General features: G+C 41.6%; 1 protein-coding gene and 1 long non-coding RNA gene across 2 annotated transcripts; one reads left to right on the top strand and one right to left on the bottom strand.

Moving 5' to 3' along the window:
* Positions 1-315: 315 nt before the first annotated feature.
* On the bottom strand, positions 316-5,127 carry POLR1H (RNA polymerase I subunit H). The gene is made up of 4 exons (XM_003421809.4): positions 4,872-5,127; positions 4,562-4,662; positions 4,266-4,375; positions 316-1,491 (listed from the first exon to the last, which is right to left on the bottom strand). Exons 1-4 carry the CDS (start codon positions 5,005-5,007, stop codon positions 1,467-1,469), a joined length of 372 nt encoding a protein of 123 aa, XP_003421857.2. The 5' UTR covers positions 5,008-5,127; the 3' UTR covers positions 316-1,466.
* Positions 5,128-5,419: 292 nt separating this feature from the next.
* On the top strand, positions 5,420-9,869 carry LOC111748496 (uncharacterized). Its single transcript, XR_002784209.2, has 3 exons — positions 5,420-5,514; positions 8,625-8,700; positions 9,092-9,869. It is a non-coding gene; the product is annotated as an uncharacterized LOC111748496 (long non-coding RNA).
* Positions 9,870-20,890: the final 11,021 nt, after the last annotated feature.

The raw sequence follows: 20,890 nt of genomic DNA, 5'->3' as shown, positions 1-20,890 counted from the left end.
CTACCCATCTCTCCAGGTTGCTGTAGGGATAAAACAGGGTGGTGTGTTTGAAAGGTCTGAGTATATGAAGAGACACACAGTTGTATGCTACATTTATCTCCAGGGCAGTTGAATGAATGATTTCTTTTGTAAGGATCAGCACAAAGCTGATTCCTGAGGCAGAGGCTGAAGATGTTCCAAAAGTCCAACTTTTCCAAACTGCTGTACCACTCCATCATCTCTAACGTCAACTACTCCCCCTCCCCTCAGTACTCTCCCTCCAGTCTTTGGGTTCCATAATTCGCTGCAATGTCTCACAGAACTCACAAATTGTACTTACAGTTAAGTGATTTATTAGGGAAGTAATAGGGTACAACTCAGGATCAGTAACTACTCAGAAGTAACAGGAACAACTCAGGATACAGTTCTTAATCAAGACAGCTTCTTCTCACCCTCTGCTGCTGTGCCCTGCTTGGGGCCTTCTCTGGCAAGTTACAACTCTTTAACTCGGTGTCATCTCACGCTGGTCTCGTGGTTCCTGCCAGCTTGCGCCACTATCACTCTTGCTATTGCTGTGCCGCGGTCTCTCGCTGTCTTCCCTGTTACAACTCCTCCCTCTCTTTCCCCGGTGTCTCGCTTTAAGCCTAGTGGGATGTCAAAACCGACCAATCCCCTTGTTAGGGTTCCATAAACCTTATGTGCATGGTCCCAACCCCACAAGTGTTCCATGTACCTTATTTGCATTAGCAGCAAGCTGTCCAATCCCCTTGGTGGGCCAAAAGCACCTTATTTGCATAGTCCCACCCAGTCATTGTGCAGAAGTCACAAAGACTATGGCTAGAAGGGCCACGTTAAGTAATTCACTGCATCACAGCAGCTAAAGAAAAAATATTTCCATTTAAGTAATTTCTTGTTCACTGTCATAAGTATACACTGGTATTCCCTGGTATCAAATTTGTTGCCCAAACTTAAAAACCAAATAGATTCAGATTTTTGGTTGAACCTCTCACTGTCCAAACTTCCACTTTTGTTTTCCTAAACTCAGTAACCAAATAGATTTAAATAGTGAGGGAATACTTTTAATTGCTTTTTTATATTACCATCATCTCTGGTTCCATTTTTTGTCCTTGGGTTTTTTGTTTTCTTTGTCTTATATTACTAATCTATATTATCTTTCTGAGTTGATATATTTGCGGAAAGAATATATCTCTGTAAGCTCATTTACATTTCTTTTGAAATAAGGCAAATTAAAAACAGCATATATATGTTGGAGTCTTCTAGAGAAATATAACTTTAATAAGGAAACTTAACTAGGGGTTGGAGTGCTCTGGAAACAACGGTAATCCCCACATGATCTAATCTTCCTTCTGAGAACAAGATATTGCAACCAACGATCATGGACAGGGTATCTAAGGACCCAATACCCTTCACCTTCCAAGGAAGAGGAGAGGGAAGGAGAAATTGTTGAGTAGCCCAGAAAAAAAACATCAAGAGTCTTCCTTCTCCTGGAACCTATGGAAAAATAAAGGACTCATTACATTAGGCCAAAGGAAGAGTTTGTAGCAGTGTAAGATGAGACATTCAGTTAAAGAATTAAGGAAGAACTTTTATTTATGCCACTGTGGAGAACTAGATTTCTTAGACAACGTCAGGACAACTAAAAACACTGTGACTAAAAAATATATATGATGAACTATATGACCTTGAAGTGCACAAAGATTTCTTAGAACACAAAAAATATTAACCATAAAAGGGGGAAAAATGGATAAACATCAAAATAAAAAACTTCTACTCATAAAAAGTTAAGAAAATAAATAGGCAAGCCAGAGACTGGAGAAAATTCTCTTTCTAAAATCCATTGATGAGTTGGCTAGAAAGTACAGGTAATCTTTTCACTGGTCAAAAATGATGTCAAACCAGGAATCCAAAAAAGTAAGTTAAAAGTCCCCTGCTACCTTTTGTGCCCCTGAACTACTGTTTTGACAGCCACACGGAGCATAAGAAACCAAAGACAAAACCTGCAACATCTGCTAGGAGATCCCTATAAATCTGCACACCACCCCCACCAAAGGGCTACCGGTCTATGTAAAAGTAAACGAATCCATCTCTGCAGAAGGGGAATGTGACTCAATAGGTAGAGGGAGAGAAAGACCTTGCCTGAGAAGTTCTAACCATAAGCTTGGCCCCTACACGGTTTTACAGCCCAAATTCATACTACCTGTGCGGTTTGAAAAACCTGAAGCTGAGAATTTATTTAAAGTGATTCCAGCTTTGTAGTGCCCCAAAACCAAAAAAACCAAACCCAGTGCTGTCGAGTCGATTCTGACTCACAGTGACCCTATAGGACAGAGTAGAACTGCCCCATAGAGTTTCCAAGGAGCGCCTGGCAGATTCGAACTGCTGACCCTTTGGTTAGCAGCTGTAGCACTTAACCACTACACCACCAGCGTTTCCGTAGTGCCTCAAGACACCTGAAAAAGCAAACACAAATGCTGACAATACAGCATTCACCCCAAGCCTCAAAAAATTCCCATAAAGTTCTAAAAAACCTGAGTTTAGAGTAAAAACACAAAAACAAGAAAAGCAGCACCATGAGACAGTCATCAGAAACAACAGCAGCATCAGATCACAAAGGCTGTAAAACCAAAAAACCCACTGCCGTCGAGTTGATTCCGACTCATAGCGACCCTACAGGACAGAGTAGAACTGCCCGATAGAGTTTCCAAGCAGCACCTCGTGGATTCGAACTGCCGACCTCTTGGTTAGCAGCCTTAGCACTTAACCACTATGCCACCAGGGTTTCCATAGATACCAGAATTACCAGAAACAGAATATAAATAACTCAATTTAAATGTAATATGCATTTAAATTGAACTATTTATTTTTAAAAAAACACTAAAAAATGACTAAGATTTGAAAACTAATCAAGTAGAACTCATAAAAATGAAAAAATAATAACCGAAATAAACTGAAGAAAGAATTAGTAACTTAGAAGAGAGGCCTGTAGAAAATACCCAGAAGGCAGCATAGAGAGAAAAAAAGATGGAAAATATGAAAGACAGTATTATAGACTGAATTGTGTCCTCCCAAAATATGTGTTGTAAATCCTAACCCCTATACCTTCAGTTATAATCCCATCTGGGAATGTTTTTTCTTTGTTTTATGTTAATGACGCAGTATTAGTATAGCGATGTGTCTTAACTCAATCTCTTTTGATATATAAAAGAGCAGATTAAGCAAGCAAGCAGATGGAGGAAGACAGATACCATGCCACATGAGGATCACAAGAATCAAGGAACAGAAGCTGAAGAGACAAGGACCTTCCTCCAGAGCTGACAGAGACAGAAAGCCTTCCCCTAGAGCTGGTGCCCTGAATTCAGATAGCTAGCTTCCTGAATTCAGACTTCCAGACTCCTAAACTGAGAAAATGTTTGTTAAAGCCACCCACTTGTGGTATTTCTGTTTTGGCAGCACTAGATAACTAAGACAGACAGGTTGAAAGAAATAGTGAACAGAGGGTTTACTACAAAACTAATTGTTGTTTGCCAGTGAGTCAGTTCCAACTCATGGCAACCCTACATGTGCAAAGTAGAACTGCTCCATGAGGTTTCAGAAGCAGGTCACTAGGCCTGTCTTCCAAGGCACCTCTGGGTGGGTTCGAACAGCCAACCTTTCAACTAGAAGGTGAGTGCTTAACCCTCTGCACCACCCAGGGACTCCTTACACAATTAATTAGAGATCCAGAATGTGAGAATTAAACATAGGGGAAAGACAACATTCAATGGGATAATGGTTAATCATTTATAAGGTTGTTTAAGAAAAAAAATCAATCCCTAGTTTTGGAAAGTCCAACAAATCCCAAATAGGATTAATAAAAGATAGCCACATCTTGACACATTATAATGGAACTACAGAACACCAAAGACAAAGACCAGTTCTCAAAACCATTCAGAGTCCACACTCTACTAATTCTCACCAAAGTAAAAGTACCTTGATTGCAGTGGTAGGCTCCAGCATAACATGGTGGCCACTAAGCAATACCTGCCTTCTGTATTTTTTCATCTCCTTATAGATATTTTTTAAAAGTTTAGTTAACTGCTATAAAAAGGGTAAGAAAGAGTAATTTACTTAAAAAAAAAAAAAGGCCACATATCTCCCTATTACCTAAACTGTACAGAAATGTTGGATGAGATCAAAGAAAAAAAATGTTTAGTAAAAATTTAAGCCACTGTATTTTAGTTAGTAAACAGACTGAGAAAGGCAGAGGAAGAGGAAATAATACTTACTTGCAGTTGGTACAGGTGTAGAAGACAGTTTGCCCTTCATCAGCTGAGCGCATCTGTCTGGTATGGTATGCCATTCCCTCATGACCACATCGGGAGCAGCGTCTATCAATCTGGGAAGAGAACTAGTGAGGTAGGGGAGGCCTAATCAAAGCCCCCTACTTTTCATAGGAATCAGGCTATCACAGACATATCTGCTCTAAAGACCCCTCTTCCCTCTTGGAACTGGGTCCAAAACCCTCCAGATCTTTGCAATCACACTCTCCCCCTACGGACAGTTCTTGACTTCATTAACTTACCACAGGTCCCTGGAACTCAGGCCCTTCCTCTACCGACGTAGGCATGGCTGTCCCCAGTTTGTGGAACACAAATGAAGTTTTCACAACCTTTCCTTCAAAATCTGCACAAGAAGTAAGAACTGTTAAGTCGAACAAAGGCCCCATATAATCCCCAATTGTGTCCCCTTCTGGTCTCGCTCCTGTACCAAAGGTACAAGTGCCTGATTTCCTGCTCCAGAGTCCCTTCCCCAATCCCGCCCATCTCGGGTCCCCAAGCCTCCGACTCTTCCACCTTGGGCCCTACCGGGACCGTTGAGTACGAGTTTCTCACCCCGCACGTTGACGGAGAAGCCACAGCGAGTGCAGGTGACCGTATCCTGAACCCCGGGCAGAGGCAGTACTGAGCCGCAGTCCGGGCAGAAATCCAGGTCCGACTGGAAGCTGGAGCAGGTGGCAGCGAGATCCATGACGGGACTGATGGTCGAGGCTTGGGATGGGAGGACGACTTTATCAACAAAAGGGAGGCTTCTTAAAACCTCCCTAGTCAGGCTTTCCAATTCTGTCCCAGGTCCTTTATCAACAAAAGGAAGGCTTCTTAAAACCTTTTTAGTCAGAAGGCTTTCCAATTCTGTCCCAGGACTCGGGTATATATAGGTCAAGCCCTCATCCCACGCACGTCTCCTGCCTCAGCGACTAGAGAACCGAAGTGTCGGGAATACCCAAACCTCATCGAGCATCACCGGACCTATAGACCTTCCAGCGGAAGAGGAAAGCCGCAAGTCAATGCCGCAGGCTACCGCGCTGTCTCCGCGCCGGCGGCGGGGCAGAGAGAGCGTGGCGGGCTAGAGCGTCAAGGCTTTCCGGCTCTCGCTTGGCTATGACGTCATAAGAAGTTGCGAACCGGAACCAGAGAGCCTTTAGGAAGGAGCCGAGGGTCTACGAGGAGAAATCGGGGACGACCTTTATTTAGCCTGGTACTGTGGCGTCGGATAGAAAACGGCTAACTTGGCTGCGGGTCCGGCTTTTTCCCCCAGGACCCTAGAATGTTTATTTTCTTGGCCTTGCAACCCACAAGGACCTTCCCCTCAAAACCGTACTAACCTCCCTGAATACTAATTTCTTTGGACTAGAAAACTATAACTCTCGTCATTTCTGAGCCTGTATCTCCCTTCTGCCGCGGGAGGAAGATGTGGCAGTCTTAGAAACTCTATGGGGTAGTTCTGCTATGTCCTATAGGGTCCGTATGAGTCGGAATCAACTGGAGCGACGGCAGTTGGTTTGGTGTTTTTCGTTTTTGTTTGCTTATCTCCCTTCTGCGGCTGCGCAGTGGTTCAAAACAAAGCTAAGCATTCTGGGAGTTATAGTGCTAGTGCACGTTGCCGCTTGAGGGGCAAGATTAGCGGCGCTTGGAAGTGGGTAGTTGGCTTAAGGGGTAGAAGGTGGTGAAGGCGAAGGAAGGATGCACAACAGGAAGCAGAGAGAAAGTGGGATGTTTGGGAAAGGGTTCAGGACTTTGGAAGTGGTAGAAGAGAGGCGGTTTGGGGCTTCCTCCGCCCTACCCCTGAGACGCCTGCCACAAGAGGGAGGTTCCGTTAGTTAAGGGGGCAGCCGTTGGATACGGTTTCACTAAGACTTCGGCTGAATTTGGCTCCGTTGGGGACCGCCCTCCCTCCTCTTCCGCCTCCTGCCCAACGAGCTCTAAATCATTGCCATCCATTAGGTGGTCCGTTGACATTTCTGTAATCTTTTGTAAAACACAGATCTTTAGAACAGATATCTTTAGACAAATATCTTTAGAAAAATCTTGCTATTTTTATTCGTCTGTAACCTACAATCTGAGTAGACTTCTTGTCCTGAGAGGGCAGCTTCTAGATGACTCTTCTGCCGCCCAGCTCTCCCATCTTCAGGTAACTGTGCTAACCTCTTTCAGTATAGAAGTTTTGGAGTCATCACTATTTTCTTCCATGAAGGTTACAAGCTGTGGTCTCTCTTGGGGAGAGGCACCGGTCTGTCTTTGCCACAGTGGAGACATATGTAATAGTGAAGGGCTTAAAAACTCTTAGCCACTTGCCGGAGGGTAACAAACGCTGTAATTTCACTTATCCAGATGTCATTTTCCCTATCTTACAAAGGGAGGTCTGTTGCTGGGCCTATAATGGTAGACAGTTTTTATCCTCACCTTTCTGTGTCTGTCTCCTTTGCAAATGGAAATTTAAAATTATCCCTCCTCTCTCTCCAATTCTCCCTTTTCAGATTTGACAGCATTCAATGAGTATTCACCATGAATTGGATAATATCATAAAGGGACACAAGCATTATAAGTCATGGCCCTTTCACAACAAAAACTCAAAAGTGAATCCAGTACATAATGAACACCTATGCCAGGTTTTGAGCTGAGGCTGGGGCTGCGATGTAGAAAACTTCTCTGACCTCAAAAAACATAAGTGAATAATTAGAATACAATGACAGTACACTAGTAGATACAAAATGTGAGAGCCCAGGATAGGCATATCAAACAAATATGCCTATATAGTTCAAGGAAGACTGGTAAATGCTTAATTAAAAAGATAGATACAGTGCTATGGAGAAAGATGCTCAGATATTATAAGGTTAATCAACAAATCATTAATTTTGGGAACTAGGAGGGAACTTGGGATCACAGGTTTTAATGTTAAGTCTGTGTTAGAGGCTATATATAGAGAAAAGTAAAGTCACATTTTTAAATCTAAAAATAGATAAACGTTAGGCAATGTGAATGTACCTAAGAGGTCAGTGTCACAGAATTTTTTATGTCAGATTCTGATAATATAGACGGATCACATTATCTTTGTAGATAAAATAGTTCCTGCCCTTTATGAGCCTAAATTTCAATTGAAAAGATAATGCATCAAAATATGAAAAGTGATATATCAATATCAATATAGATGTTATAATATAAATCATGATTGATTTTCAAATGAGTTGTAGAAATAAAAAGTTTTTTTGTTCAGAGGAAGGCAGACTCACTGTATACACTGGCAAGAATTTATACAGAATCAGGGCTTGGCCTGTGAAGAGTAGATCACTGCCATTTACTCACCATATTCGAAGCACGTGCCAAGCTTTTGATATCGGATTCACATTTGTTGTTTTAACCTTTGTAACCCCGAGAGACAGATTTTTGTCTTGAGTCTTCATTTTATAGGTAAGGAAACCAACATGGAGAGCTTAAGTTACTTGCCACAGGTAACCTAGAAGTGGTGGAATTTAGAAATCAAACCTTGCCCTCCCATGCTCTTAACCATAAATACTGTAAACATAGGCACAGAGATGAAATGCCAGGCATCCTCGTGGTTTAAATAAGACCTCACAGTAAACTCAGATCAGACCAGGGATGATACATAAAAAGTTAGTAGCTTTCACTTGTGTTGCAATCAACCTGTCCCATAAATAAACCAGAGTAACTGTATATTCCCATCCCAAGGGGCTCAGCAGTGAATGGTCTCATAATGGAGTTAGGGTGAAGGATGATTGACAGCATAAGGCAGGTAAGCAGAGGGGTGGGAGATCAAATAAGGACAGAACTTCAGAACAAAAGATTAGAGCACAGAGATGCTATATGTCCTGATAGAGGCAGAGAGGGCCCGGATCAAAAGACTACAGAAAGAGAATGAACTGAGAACATTACAGTCTAGAATTACCTCAGAAGACAAAGGAGACCAGGAGACTGAGCGATCTGACATAGAAGTGTCTGGGCAACACTTTGCCAAGAAGTCTGTCTCTTCTTACTTCCAATCCCAGATACAAGATTCAGAATGGTTCAGGTTGAGTCCACAAGACAAGTATGGTTTTAGGTTATGTGAAAGGAAAGATCCTTCTCTTATTAAAAGAGCATTCATCATTCTCTACCGCAGGAATGCATTAGTTTCCCCGCGGGAAAATGGCCTGGCTGTAGCCCTGCCTGTTAACAGGTTTTTCCTCTTTGTGAGGGGAATACCCTTGTTTTTGGCCAAAACCTTCAGGTTCCTTGACTCAGACATTATTTGGGCAGATGTGCCCTCACACTTCCACATTCTAATCTATTTTTGCTTTTTTTGTCTTCCAGATTAGCCTGGGCTAAAGCATCTAAAGACCCTAGGATTGCTGTAGGTCAACAGTCCCCACTGGAGAAAAAAATTTTGGTAAATAAATTATTTTCACAGCATACAGTTTGTAACCTCTAAAAGAAGAAATGTTAGTTTTAAAATTGCTCTGCCAAAGTGGCATCTTCAGGTAGTAGGTCTACACTGGCAAATATTTCCCAGCTATATCCACAGTTGTAAAACAAAGTATCATTTTTAAAACCCCAAACAATGTATTTTTCAAGAACTAATTATTGGTTTGTTTACCATGGGTTGGACATTATCGTAATTCAGTAAAGGGTGATGCTCACCTGGGAGCGATGGGAGTAAAACCACGATTATTACACCAAAATAAATTCAAGACCATTATCTTTTCTTGATTTCAATAGTGAAGGTGTTTAAGTGTGTTCAAAAAGGTCACATTTTAAAATGCTATACCTTACTTTGACAGAATCTAGGTGGCTTGCATACAACAGCAGCAAGAAGACTGATAATTCAGAAATACCAAGAAGAGTATGAAATGCTTTATAAGGAGCAGGCTGTCTCTCTTGACTACTGGCTTGCCAAAGCAGAGTCTTACTATAATAAAAGAGTAGTGGAGATGATGAAAGAACAACAGACAGACAGTGAAACCGAGGAGAAGACAACCCAAAGCATCATAGAGGGACAAAAACGGTGCTATTTTGTACCTGAGAGAGAGCTGAAACACATAGAGAGGCACATACATCGAACAGGAGGGGCCAGAGAACTTAGGAATAAAACCTTAAGACAACTGCTTCGACCCATCAGTGAAACAACACTCCCGAAGATTGTGCTGGAAGAGCATGGCATGCAGAACCCACAGAGAAGAAAGCAGCTACATGAGAGGGAGCAGATACAAATTAAAGATCACCAGGAACGCATGATTCGAGGGAGAGAACTTGTAGAGCAAAGACTCAAGGAAAGGCTCTTGAAAATAAACCAGAGCCAGTCACCTACACATGAGAAGCACGGGAAAGTAAAGAAAGAGATAAAAGAGTTTGAAAGGGTTACTGCATATCCTCTTTTCCAGCCCTGCCATGCAAATCTGATTAAAGTAAATATTCTTATGGAAAAGTCTCAGGATAGAAAGGAAGAGAATACAGTTATAAAACCACATAAAAGAAAGTTCTTAACTATGCCACCCTTTTTGAGAAGTCAAATAGGAAAAATAAAAGAACGGTAAAGTTTCAGTGGTTTTTGTGATAAAATCATGACTCTGGAATTTTTTTTTTTTTTTTTTAATGCAAGTTCTCATCTCTCCCCAGGGTTCAGTGAATATTCCCATTCTGGGAAGTATCAGATAGTTCTGAACTTAAAACTTAAAATACTAGCTTAGCTATTTTTAGCTGCGTTGTGTTTGGTTAAATTGCTTATCCTCTTTGATGTTCAGTTTTCTACTCTGTAAAGTGGGTGTGATAATATTTCATAGCATTAATTGGAGGGTTGTAATTTTTGTGAAGTGTTAGTATGTATTAGGTATTTAATAAAGGCTTGGTCCCCACTTTGGGGTGTCCCACAATGCTGAAAATTGGAAGGCCTGGTTTGGGTGATAGTGATGAATAAGGATTTGCTCTAATCTGCCTCTCCTATTCTCCCTGCTCCCAGCCCTCCACAGTTATCTTGATGAGATTGCTACAGTTTAGTATTGGTCTTTCTTCATTTCCAGTTCATGCCTTCATCAGGGAACTACTAACCAGGCTCTAAAAGTCTAACTTGCACCATACAATATATTTTTGTGAGAAACTTAATTTTGAGAACATCTTATGTGTCAGGCATTGCGTTAGTTGCTGGGATGAATAAGGAGAGATTCCTGCCCTTGAGTAGTTCACAACTAATGGCATAGAACACTCTATAACCTGATAATATAACATGGTAATGGGTATGATAGAGGCATGTACAGAGTGCTGTACGGAGGAGGGACACATGAGCCATCCTAGGTGAGCAGGGTGAGAAGGAAGAAGAATGAGGTCAGAGAAAGGAGTGTAATGATCTCTCACGTTTCTTCCAGCTCCACATTTTCTCATTTTCTATCAACCATTTAAGCAAGATGTCGCCAATGTTTAGGTCCACTAAGGGGTAAGCAAACTCATGCTCTCTCAAACACATGCAGACGCACATCCCTCCAACACTCATTATCAGTCAACAAATTCATGTACTTACAGTGAGAATTGTAATCACCAAGTAGAATGAAATTTGTTTTCGAGTTCACTCTCTTCCCAGATACCAAAAAGGTGGGAAAGTAGGGATTCAGAGCTGGTGAGTACAGAATCAGAGGGATGGAGAGCGGATACCTTAAGGAGTATTATAGTTAAGTTGTAATGGTCCTAATGCCCATCCTGTACTAGAAGGAAACCCTTTACCCTGGATATTGCTGCATCAGGGTGGTCCAGCAGAACTTCCTGCCATGATAGAAATGTTCTGTATCTGTGTTCTTCGATACGGTAGATGCTTGCCATATATGGCTATTAAGCATTTGAAATGTGGCCAGTGCAACAGAGAAACTGAGCTTTTATTTTAAATAGCCACCTGCGGTTACTGACTGCTGTATTCGACAGTGTAGCACTAGATAAAGGTAAACTTAACTCCTGTGTTCTAGACTTCAGTCCCACCATCAGCTTTCTGTCTTTGACATTATTTGCTGATAGGATGTTAGATGACCGCTCATCTTACATTAGAATTAGTTGAGTTTCTTTTATATCTGAGAATTTCCTAATCCCTTGAAGAGATTAAAAAAGCAGAGTAGATGACCAGTATGGAAATTAGATGGCTGCAGTTGCTTAGATTGGGCTCAGGAACTTTCCCTTTCTCTGCTGTATTTGGAATTGGTGACCAGGTCCTGGGATGACACCAAATTCTCTTTCCTACCCACCTCATTTGCCTCATACAGACTTACTTGCCCTGTCCTCTGGCCTTCCATTACCATGTTCCAGCCTTAGTTTCTGTGCCTTGCATAGAAGTGCATCATCAGAATGCAAGAAGCAGAAGACTTCAAAACACAAATCAATGGGATAATGACAAACCCTTCAGTTGACGGGACTGAAAAATAACCTAATACGTGCCTGTTAGTGATTATTTACCATGACGATTTTCAATACTGGACACAAATTGGTAAATTCAGCTCCCTCTCTCCAAATCTAATATAAAAGCAACTGGTGATCTCAGCAATCTCACACCAAATACAGCTGGGAATATGTCTCTGGTCAGCAGATTCAATATATCAAAACCTGAACCACCTCATTTCTACCTAGCAAACTATATTCACCTTTTCACTTTCTGGTACTCTGTGTGAATGATCCCTGTCTTAGTTATCTAGTGCTGCTGTAACAGAAATACCACAAGTGGATGGCTTAAACAAAGGGAAGTTTATTTTCTCACAGTAAAGTAAGCTAAAAGTCCAAATTCAGGGTGTCAGCTCCAGGGGAAGGCTTTTGTTACCGCAAATTGCGGATTCAAGCCACCTGCCGCAAGCCAATAGTGAGACAGGAGGAGGTAAGCAGCAAGAGGGCTTTATTGAACACTGTGTTCAAGAGACAGAGGGGGCAAGGTTTCCCCCAGATTTGTCTGCCCCAAGAGGGCTACAAAAGGGCTTTATAGGGAGAGGGTCAGGGTTTAGAAATTCCCAGGAATGTTAATTCTTCTTTGAGGGGGACGTAATGACGAAGTGACTTATTGTTGATGTCTTGCAGACCCCTTTACACCATCATGGTTTTGGTCACTGGATGAGTCCAGGTTTTGCTCAATTATCTCGGGTCCTGATGGTATCACTCATTGTTTTTGTCACCTTGGAGAGAAGCATGGCTTAATCAACAACAAAAATCTTGATTACCTTGTTTTTCTACAATGGAATTTTTTTTTTCTACAATGGAACAACCGTGAGACAGATTCCAGAGCAAATAATCGACGTTTTTAAAGACTAAAGATTTTAATCACAGCTTATATAGCTAAACTAGAAAATATATTCTCTCTTAATACTAAAACACTACAGAAAATGTATTTTCTCTACTTCACTTTCTGTTGGCCTTTTCATCAATCCTCCCACAGACCAGGAGCTTCTCTGTGCAGGGATCCAGGGTCCAAAGGATGCTGTCTGCTCTCCCACTGCTTTCTTGGTGGTATGAGGTGTCATTCCCCTACTATCCCCCATCCCATTTACCTCCCTCTCTCCCCATCTCCCTCTCCCTCCCTCCCAACCCCTCCCTTCTCCATCCTCGTCCCCCCTTGCATCCTTTCTCTCTTTTATATCTCAAGAGATTGCCTCAAGACACAGTCCAATCTTGTAGATGAAGTCCTGCCTTAGTAACACAACTGCCACCCATCTTCCCTCATTAACATCATAGAGACAGGATTTACAACACATAGGAAAATCACACAATACCGGGAATCATGGCCCCGCCAAACTGATACCCACAATTTTGGGGGGACGTAATATAATTCATGACAATCCCGTAATACATCCATGCACCCTTGCTTAAATCCTAAATTCCAATTTATGCTTTTTTTGAAAAATTTTTTTCTTTTCAGTATGAAATGTAATATACAATTTAAAAAGTATATGAAAGTATATATTTACAGTTGGAAGAGCAGTAATAAATGCCCAGGTACCCATTGCTTAGGCTGAGAAATGGAATGTTGCCATACCCCAGGAGCCCCTATGTACTGTCCATATTGACATTTCTCCTTGCCCCTAGAGGCAACTATCTTGAGTTTTATGGTAATCATCACCTTGCTTTGTTTTATAGTTTTTACCATCTATGTATGTATCCTTAAATGATATCATTGTTTAGCATTTCCTGGGTATAAAACCAAAAAAATCTGTTGCCATTGAGTTGATTCCAACTCACAATGACTCCACAGGACAGATTAGAACTGCCTCATAGGGTTTCCAAGGAGTGGCTGGTGGATTCGAACTGCTGACCTTTTGGTTAGCAGCTGAGCTCTTAACCACTGTGCCACCTGGGCTCCTTCCTGGGTATAAAAAAATATATAGCTTTAATTAAGTGGAATTATACTGTATATGACTTTCTTCTTTTGTTCATTATTTTTTTTTTTAATCATCCGTGTTGGTATGTGGACCTGTAGCTCACTTCCATGACGTGAATATACCACAACTGAATTACCTGTTCTACTGTTGATGTCATCTGGGTTGTTTCCAGTTCTTTTCTTTTACAAATGGTACTTCAGTCAACTTCCGTTTAACATGTTTCCTGGTGCACATATGCAAGAGTTTCTCTAGGGTATATGAGTTTTAGTACCTTCATATGACAAGCCTGGTCCTGGAGCATGTTAGATTTCCCTTCTATTATGTTCTCATACACAAAAGTATGTTCTGTAGTGTCTGGCACATGTTAGAGTCTTAAGAAGTATTTGTTGAAAGAAAGAAGGACATTTTGCAGGAAATACATCTGTGTCGAGAGAGCCAGGCCCAAAATACAAAACATAGCTGATAACATATCCCTATACCTTCTTGGAGCCTTGGTGGTGAAGTGGTTAAGAGCTAGGCTGCTAACCAGAAGGTTGGCAGTTCGAATCCACCAGCTGCTCCTTGGAAACCCTATGGGGCAGTTTTACTCTGTCTTATAGAGTTGCTATGAGTCGGAATTGACTCAACTGGCAACAGGTTTGGTTTTTTTGGTTTAAACCTTCTTACTTATAGGAGCCCTGGTGGCACAGTAGTTAAGTGCTTGGCTGCTAACCAAAATGCGGAGAGTTCGAACCCACCAGCTGCTCCATGGAAGAATGGCGTTGGCAGTCTGCTTTCGTAAAGATTACAGCCTTGGAAGTGCTATGGGGCAGTTTTACTCTGTCCTATAGGGTCACTATGAGTTGGAATCAACTCTATGGCAGTGGGTTTATACATTCTTATTCACATTCTGTCCATACAATCATAGCCAGCCATTTTTTGTCCTTATATTTCAGTTAAGGTATTGTCGTGGGTTGAGTTGTGTCCCCCAAAATGTATGTATCAATTTGGCTGAGCCATGATTCCTGGTATAGTGTAATCATCCACTTTTCATCATCTGATGTGATTTTCCTCTGTATTGTAAATCCTGCCTCTATAACGTTAACGAGGGGGGATGGGCAGCAGTTGTGTTGATGAGGCAGGACTTAATCTACAGGATTGTATTTTGAGCCACTTTCTTTTGGGATATAAAAGAGAGCAGTGAGCAGAGAAACAGAAGGATGTCATACCACCAGGAAAGCAGTCCCAGGAGCAGAGTACATCCTTTGGACCCAGGGTTCCTGTGTGGAGAAACTCCTAGTCCAGGGAAAGATTGATGACAAGGAACTTCCCCCAGAGCTGGCACAGAAAGAAAGCTTTCCCCTGGAGCTGATGCCCTGAATTTGGACTTCTGTTCTACTAGACAGGAAAAAAAAAAAAAAAAAAAACCAAACCCAGTGCCGTTGAGTCGTTTCCAATTCATAGTGACCCTATAGGACAGAGTAGAATGCCCCGTAGAGTTTCCAAGGAGCGCCTGGCGGATTCGAACTGCCAGACCTTTGGTTTGCAGCCATGGCACTTAACCACTATGCTACCGGGGTTTTCCTAGTAGACAGTGAGAAAATAAATTGCTCTTCATTAAAGCCATTCACTTGTGGTATTTCTGTTACAGCAGCTCTAGATAACTAAGACAGGCATGAAAGTATCTTCACTGGTTTTACAATGCCCTTCCAATGAATTCAGAGTTTGTTTCTTCCTCTATCCTCTCTCCCAGAACTTTCCACTACCTTCTAAACAAGGTCACACACATGTCCTTTTCTCAAGACAGGTGGTAGCATGATAAAATTTCTTTAAGTTACTAACAAAGAGGTTCCCAGAGAAGGGGGACTGGGAGTTCCCTTTTAATACCAGGGCACTGGAGTCCCTGGAGGGCCAAGGGCTCTGTAGCAGTTCCCTGTTGTCTGCTGGACAGAGAATCTACATTTCTTGGACCTCAAACACTCTGAGATTTAGCCCTTATAGAGTACTGAGTGTGGAGTTGGGAGATTTGCTTTGAATCCGAACTCTGCCACATATGACTGGCTGACAGTGGGAAAACCATTACTCTTAGGATCCTCAACAGAGATATCAAAACTTTTTCACCTGATTGTTCAAATGAGAAAAGGAATGTTAAAGCACTTTATAAGCATAAAATGCTACACAGCATGATGGATTGTTATTGCTCTTCTATTGTTTTCTTCCCCTACTTTCATACTGTACCATAAACTGCTACCAAACAGAGGCATGGAAACCCCATATTTCAGGTTTAAAATGCAAAAGAAAGAAATGAATGAAAAGAGAGAGGTTAGTAGACATTAAAAAAAACAGCAAATGGAAAATTTAGGCTTAATAATAAAGTGTCTGAGTTTGGCCAAGTACTTACCTATTTGATGAACTTATTTGAAATTCTGGGCACAGGATACTGTTGTGGGCAGGATCTGGGGTGAGCTAGCATAATGGAGACTATGGCAAGTGTAAAGTTGCCATAGTAAGAGTAGTAGTAAAAATAGTAGTATCCAAACCTGTGTAACTTTGGGGGAGGGGGGTGGATAATGCAAATCAAGGTCAGCCCAAGTCTGATCCCTGTGAGGTATAGGTCAGACTTACCTCCACTCTCCAACCTTTTTACCAATTCTGACACCAGCTGTCCCTCCCACGGCATTCTGTGCTTCTCTTCTTGGTTCGATAATCCATTGCAATGGCTACACAGAACTCACAGACCATACTTACAGTTAAGTGGTTTATTAAGGAACAGGGCTCAACTTGGGATCAGAATCAATAGGCTACAACTCAGGATCAGGATCAAAGTCTCACTTTTTTAGTGTAGGACAACTCTTTCAGCAACTCTTGACTGTACAGACTTCCTTTCAGCCCCCTGAGAACAGTATCCTCTTGGCCCTGCTGCCTGTCACTGCTGACTTTGCCCCTGGGCCCCTTCCAGGCCTCTCGCTGACTTCAGTGTTATAGCCCTTAACCAGTGTTACAGTTCTTTTAGGAAATTCCTTGCCTCCTTTCTCTCTGTGCTCCTTCTCTTTTCTTTCTTCGTTCTGCTTCTCCTTTTGTTTCTTTCTGTCTGCAAAACCTTTGTGAGTTTGGCTGGTTATATACACAACTCCCTGTTAACTTAAAGGCATGGCCGCTCCCAGCAGGGGGGGGGGGCACAAACTGACCAATCCCCTCTCAGCAGGCCACAGACACTTCATTTGGATTAGTAGGCTATAGTCACCTTATTTGCATAGTCTGTTGATCAATCCTTGCAAAGTGCATACCAAACAGGGCAGGCTGCAGCCCAGGACCAGACAAAAACTATCAAAACCAAGTTTTTTACAGTTTACCCAGGAAATATCAGTCAACTTGGACAAAAGTAACAAACCCTCTGGGGTATAAAACTCAGGCAAATGTAACTCTTCAGGGTTTAGGGGGAAAAAATCTCTCAAGACGTTTTTCCAAAGACCAAGGCAAAAGGTCACATAAAGGAATTCATTTCATCACAGCAAGTCATTACCCAGGAGGCAAGGACATGATTTATTTAAAAGTAAAGCACATTTATTCACTTATTCCATATATATCAAATCCTATTATGTGAAATCTGGATAAAGAATAAGGAAGAATTGATGCCTTTGATTTATGGTGCTGGCCAAGAATATTGAATATACTACAGGCTGCCAGAAGAATGAACAAATCTGTCTTGGAAGAAGTACAGCCAGAATGCTCCTTAGAAGCAAGGACGGCGAGACTTTGGACATGTTATCCAAAGGGACCAGTCCCTTGAGAAGGACATCATGCTTGGTAAAGTAGAGGGTCAGTGACAGAGAGGAAGACCCTCAATGAGATGGATTTATACAGTGGCTGCAAAGGTGGGCTCAAGCATAGCAACAATTGTGAGAACGGTGAAGAACTGGGCAGTCTTTAATTCTGTTGTACATAGGGTTGATATGAGTCATTTATGCACTCTTCTGGTTGCTGAGGATATAAGAATGGGTAAGACAAGTTCCTCTGCACTGTTTCAGCTTGCAATCTAGTTGTAGAGATGTTGTTGTGTGCCATCGAGTCAATTCCTACTCAGTGACCCTATAGGACAAAGTAGAACTGCCCCATGGGGTTTCCTAGGCTCTAATCTTTATGGAAGCAGAGCAGGTAAAGACCTCTCCTCTCCCGAGGAGCCACTGGTGGCTTTGAACCACCAACCTTTTAGTTAGCAGGCAGACACTTAACTATTTTGCCACCAGGACACCTGTGATAGACACATAGATAATTATATAGGGAGGAAAAGCTAGTAGAAACATGTTTTAAGCACTACAGAAAGAATGTAGGACTGCTCAGCCCTTTAGAATAGAGCTCAAGAGTTGCTTGGAAACATTCTGAAGAGGCAGACCCTCTGAACTGAAGGATGAACAGTTGATAGGTAAGTGAGAGAGAAAGGAAATCTGGGCCCAGGGAACAACAGGCGCAAGGGACCTCAAGTGGCTAGATTAATGCGTAAGGGTTAGAGGAATGGCAATGGTTGACCATGAAGAACTGCCAAGGTCAGATCAAGTGGGACCTTGCAGAGCATGCAATTTGACTCAGACAATTTGGAGTGACAGAAGAACAAAACTGGTGGGTAAAAGGAAGTGAAAATTATTGAATTAATGAAACAGAATGAAGAAGCTCCTGTTTGCTGGGGCAAAGGGACTGAATGCTCAGGGGACACTGAACTTCTGTTAAAGGTGGTGGTTGAATGGCACTATGAACATAATGTGACTGAACTGTACATGTGGAGATTGTTGAAATGAAAAATGTTTGGTTACATATATACTTACCACAGTTAAAAAAAAAAAATCTTCCATTTAGATCAAAATTCAGTGTTTATAGTCATAGCATTGGCATCAACCATTTATTAAAGCATCATTGGAAATCTGAGTTCTAAATAGTTGATTTATAAAATTATGAAAATGGATCAGAGAATGCCATATAACCAGTGGTACAAAAAGGCATGAGAGTTAGCTTTCATCCAACCAAAACTGTTCAAAGGAGAAACCACCAGAAAACAGGTTGGAACCAAAATTGGCAAAAGAAAATCTGTAGGGATATATACTGAAACATCTCTGATGATAACCAGCCCCACCTGGATCTAAAGTGCAAATGATCAAGAAGCTTATCCAGTCCCTTCCATGCATGCCTCACTCTGCCGCCATTGCGAAGTGACCCTAAAGATCAATGTTCATTTGAACTTGATTCCAATTAAATAAAATATTTTGTTTGAAGATCAGGGAAGACTGTGTACTTAAATATTGAGGAGGTAGCCTTTGATAGATGTGGTTGGTGGTTTCTGATTTCATAAGCAATTGCAGAGAGCAGCTAAATAATATTTGAGTATTGGCATTTCCAAATATTTTGGTAACTTGAACCCAAGCAGCAAACTTGGCAATTGTGTGCAAAAACAATGTAGTTGCAAACCATTAGGGTGTTCCATTTGAAAATATTTCTACAAATGTAAGTTCTATCCAACATGAAACATGATTAACAAGCTATCCAAATGGATTGATAAATTATATTTTAAGAGGATTAAGTAAATCAGGAAACTTATTGGAGGAGCACACCCAGTTGATATCCCTTCCCTTAGAAAGTTCTTTCACGTTAATGTAGCAGTAATTCCCAGGAATTAAGATCAAGAAAAAAATTAATCTCTGACAGGAGGAATTTGCTTCACATGGCTTCTTATTTTTTCTGTGAAGCAGGAGCTGAGATCATCTCTTTAGAGTTGGAGGAAAACACATCTTCGTTAGTGGGTTCCAAATGTACTAGGGACTCTGGCCTTTAAAAATAATGTTGAAATGTTGGATAAGATTTGAAATACAGTAACGTCATGGTCAAAGTTTCATGTTTACAAGGATTGCTGTTGTTGTTAGGTGTCATTGAGTAGGTTCTGACTCATAGCAACCCTGTGTATGACAGAACGAAACACTGCCACTAGTCCTGCACCATCCTCAAAATCATTGCTATGTTTGAGCCCTTTGTTGCGGCTACTGTGTCAATCCATCTCATTAGAAACCTCCTTTGGATAAGTATAAAGAAAAAGGGAAAATCAATAGAAAGTGTCTTAAAATATTTCACAGAACTAGGCCTCACTGGAGATTGGAGCTGAGGCAGTAAGTAGTCCTGCCAGCTCTTGTCTCTATATCTTTCTTTTTATCTGCTCATTCTTTCTTTCCACTCACTGCCTTTCTCTGTCTTTGTTCTCGAGGTAGAAGGTGACTGCTCCTCTGACTTTCTCATAACCTTATGCTATCAACTATCCTTTCTGTCTCCTCTATATCCAGCTGCTCATTCTCAACTGGACTATCCCTGCTGACCTACAAATATGCTTAAGTCTTTCCCATCTAAATACACTACGATGCTATTTATTTGCATTCCTTCAAAACCAAGTCTCTTTTAAAATGTCTGTACCACAGTATACAATACTGGGGAACCAGCACAATTTGACCAAGGCAAGGTCATGGAAGCTTTATAGACACAACCAAACTCCCTGAGGGACTGAATTACTGGGCTGAGAGCTAGGGACCATTGTCTGGGGGGACATCTAACTCAATTGGCAAAACAGTTTATAAAGAAAATGTTCTACATCTTACTTTAGCGAATGGTGTCTGGGGTCTTAAAAGCTTGTGAGTGGCCATCCAAGATACTCCACTGGTTCTACCCAGTCTGGCGCAAGGGAGAATGAAGAAAACCAAAGACACAAGGGAAAGATTAGTCCAAAGGACTAATGAACCACAACTGCCACAGCCTGTACCAGACTGAGCCCAGCACGACTAGATGGTGTTGGCTACCACCACTGACTGCTCTGACAGGGATCATAGAGGGTTCCGGACAGAGCTGGAGAAAAACGTGGAACAAAATTCTTACAAAAAAGATCAGACTTACTGGTCTGAAAGAGACTAGAGAAACTCCGAGAGCATGGCCCCCAGACACGCTTTTAGCTCAGTACTGAAGTCACTCCTGAGTTTCACCCTTTAGCCAAAGACTAGACAGGCCTGTAAAACCAAATGAGACTAAATGGACACACCAACCCAGGGGCAAGGACAACAGGGTAGGAGGGGCCAGGAAAGCTGGCAATGGGAAACCCAAGGTCGAGAAGGGGAAAGTGTTGACAAGCCATGGGGTTGGCAACCAAGGTCACAAAACTATGTATTAATTGTTTAGTGAAAAAATAACTTGCTCTGTAAACCTTCATCTAAAGCACAATAAAAAAAATTTTTTTGAAGTTGTCTA

The sequence above is a fragment of the Loxodonta africana genome, chromosome 1, assembly GCF_030014295.1.
Source record: "Loxodonta africana isolate mLoxAfr1 chromosome 1, mLoxAfr1.hap2, whole genome shotgun sequence".
NCBI lineage: Eukaryota > Metazoa > Chordata > Mammalia > Proboscidea > Elephantidae > Loxodonta > Loxodonta africana.
The sequence above is the reverse complement of the archived record's forward strand: the minus strand, read 5'-3'. Positions and strand labels throughout refer to the sequence as shown.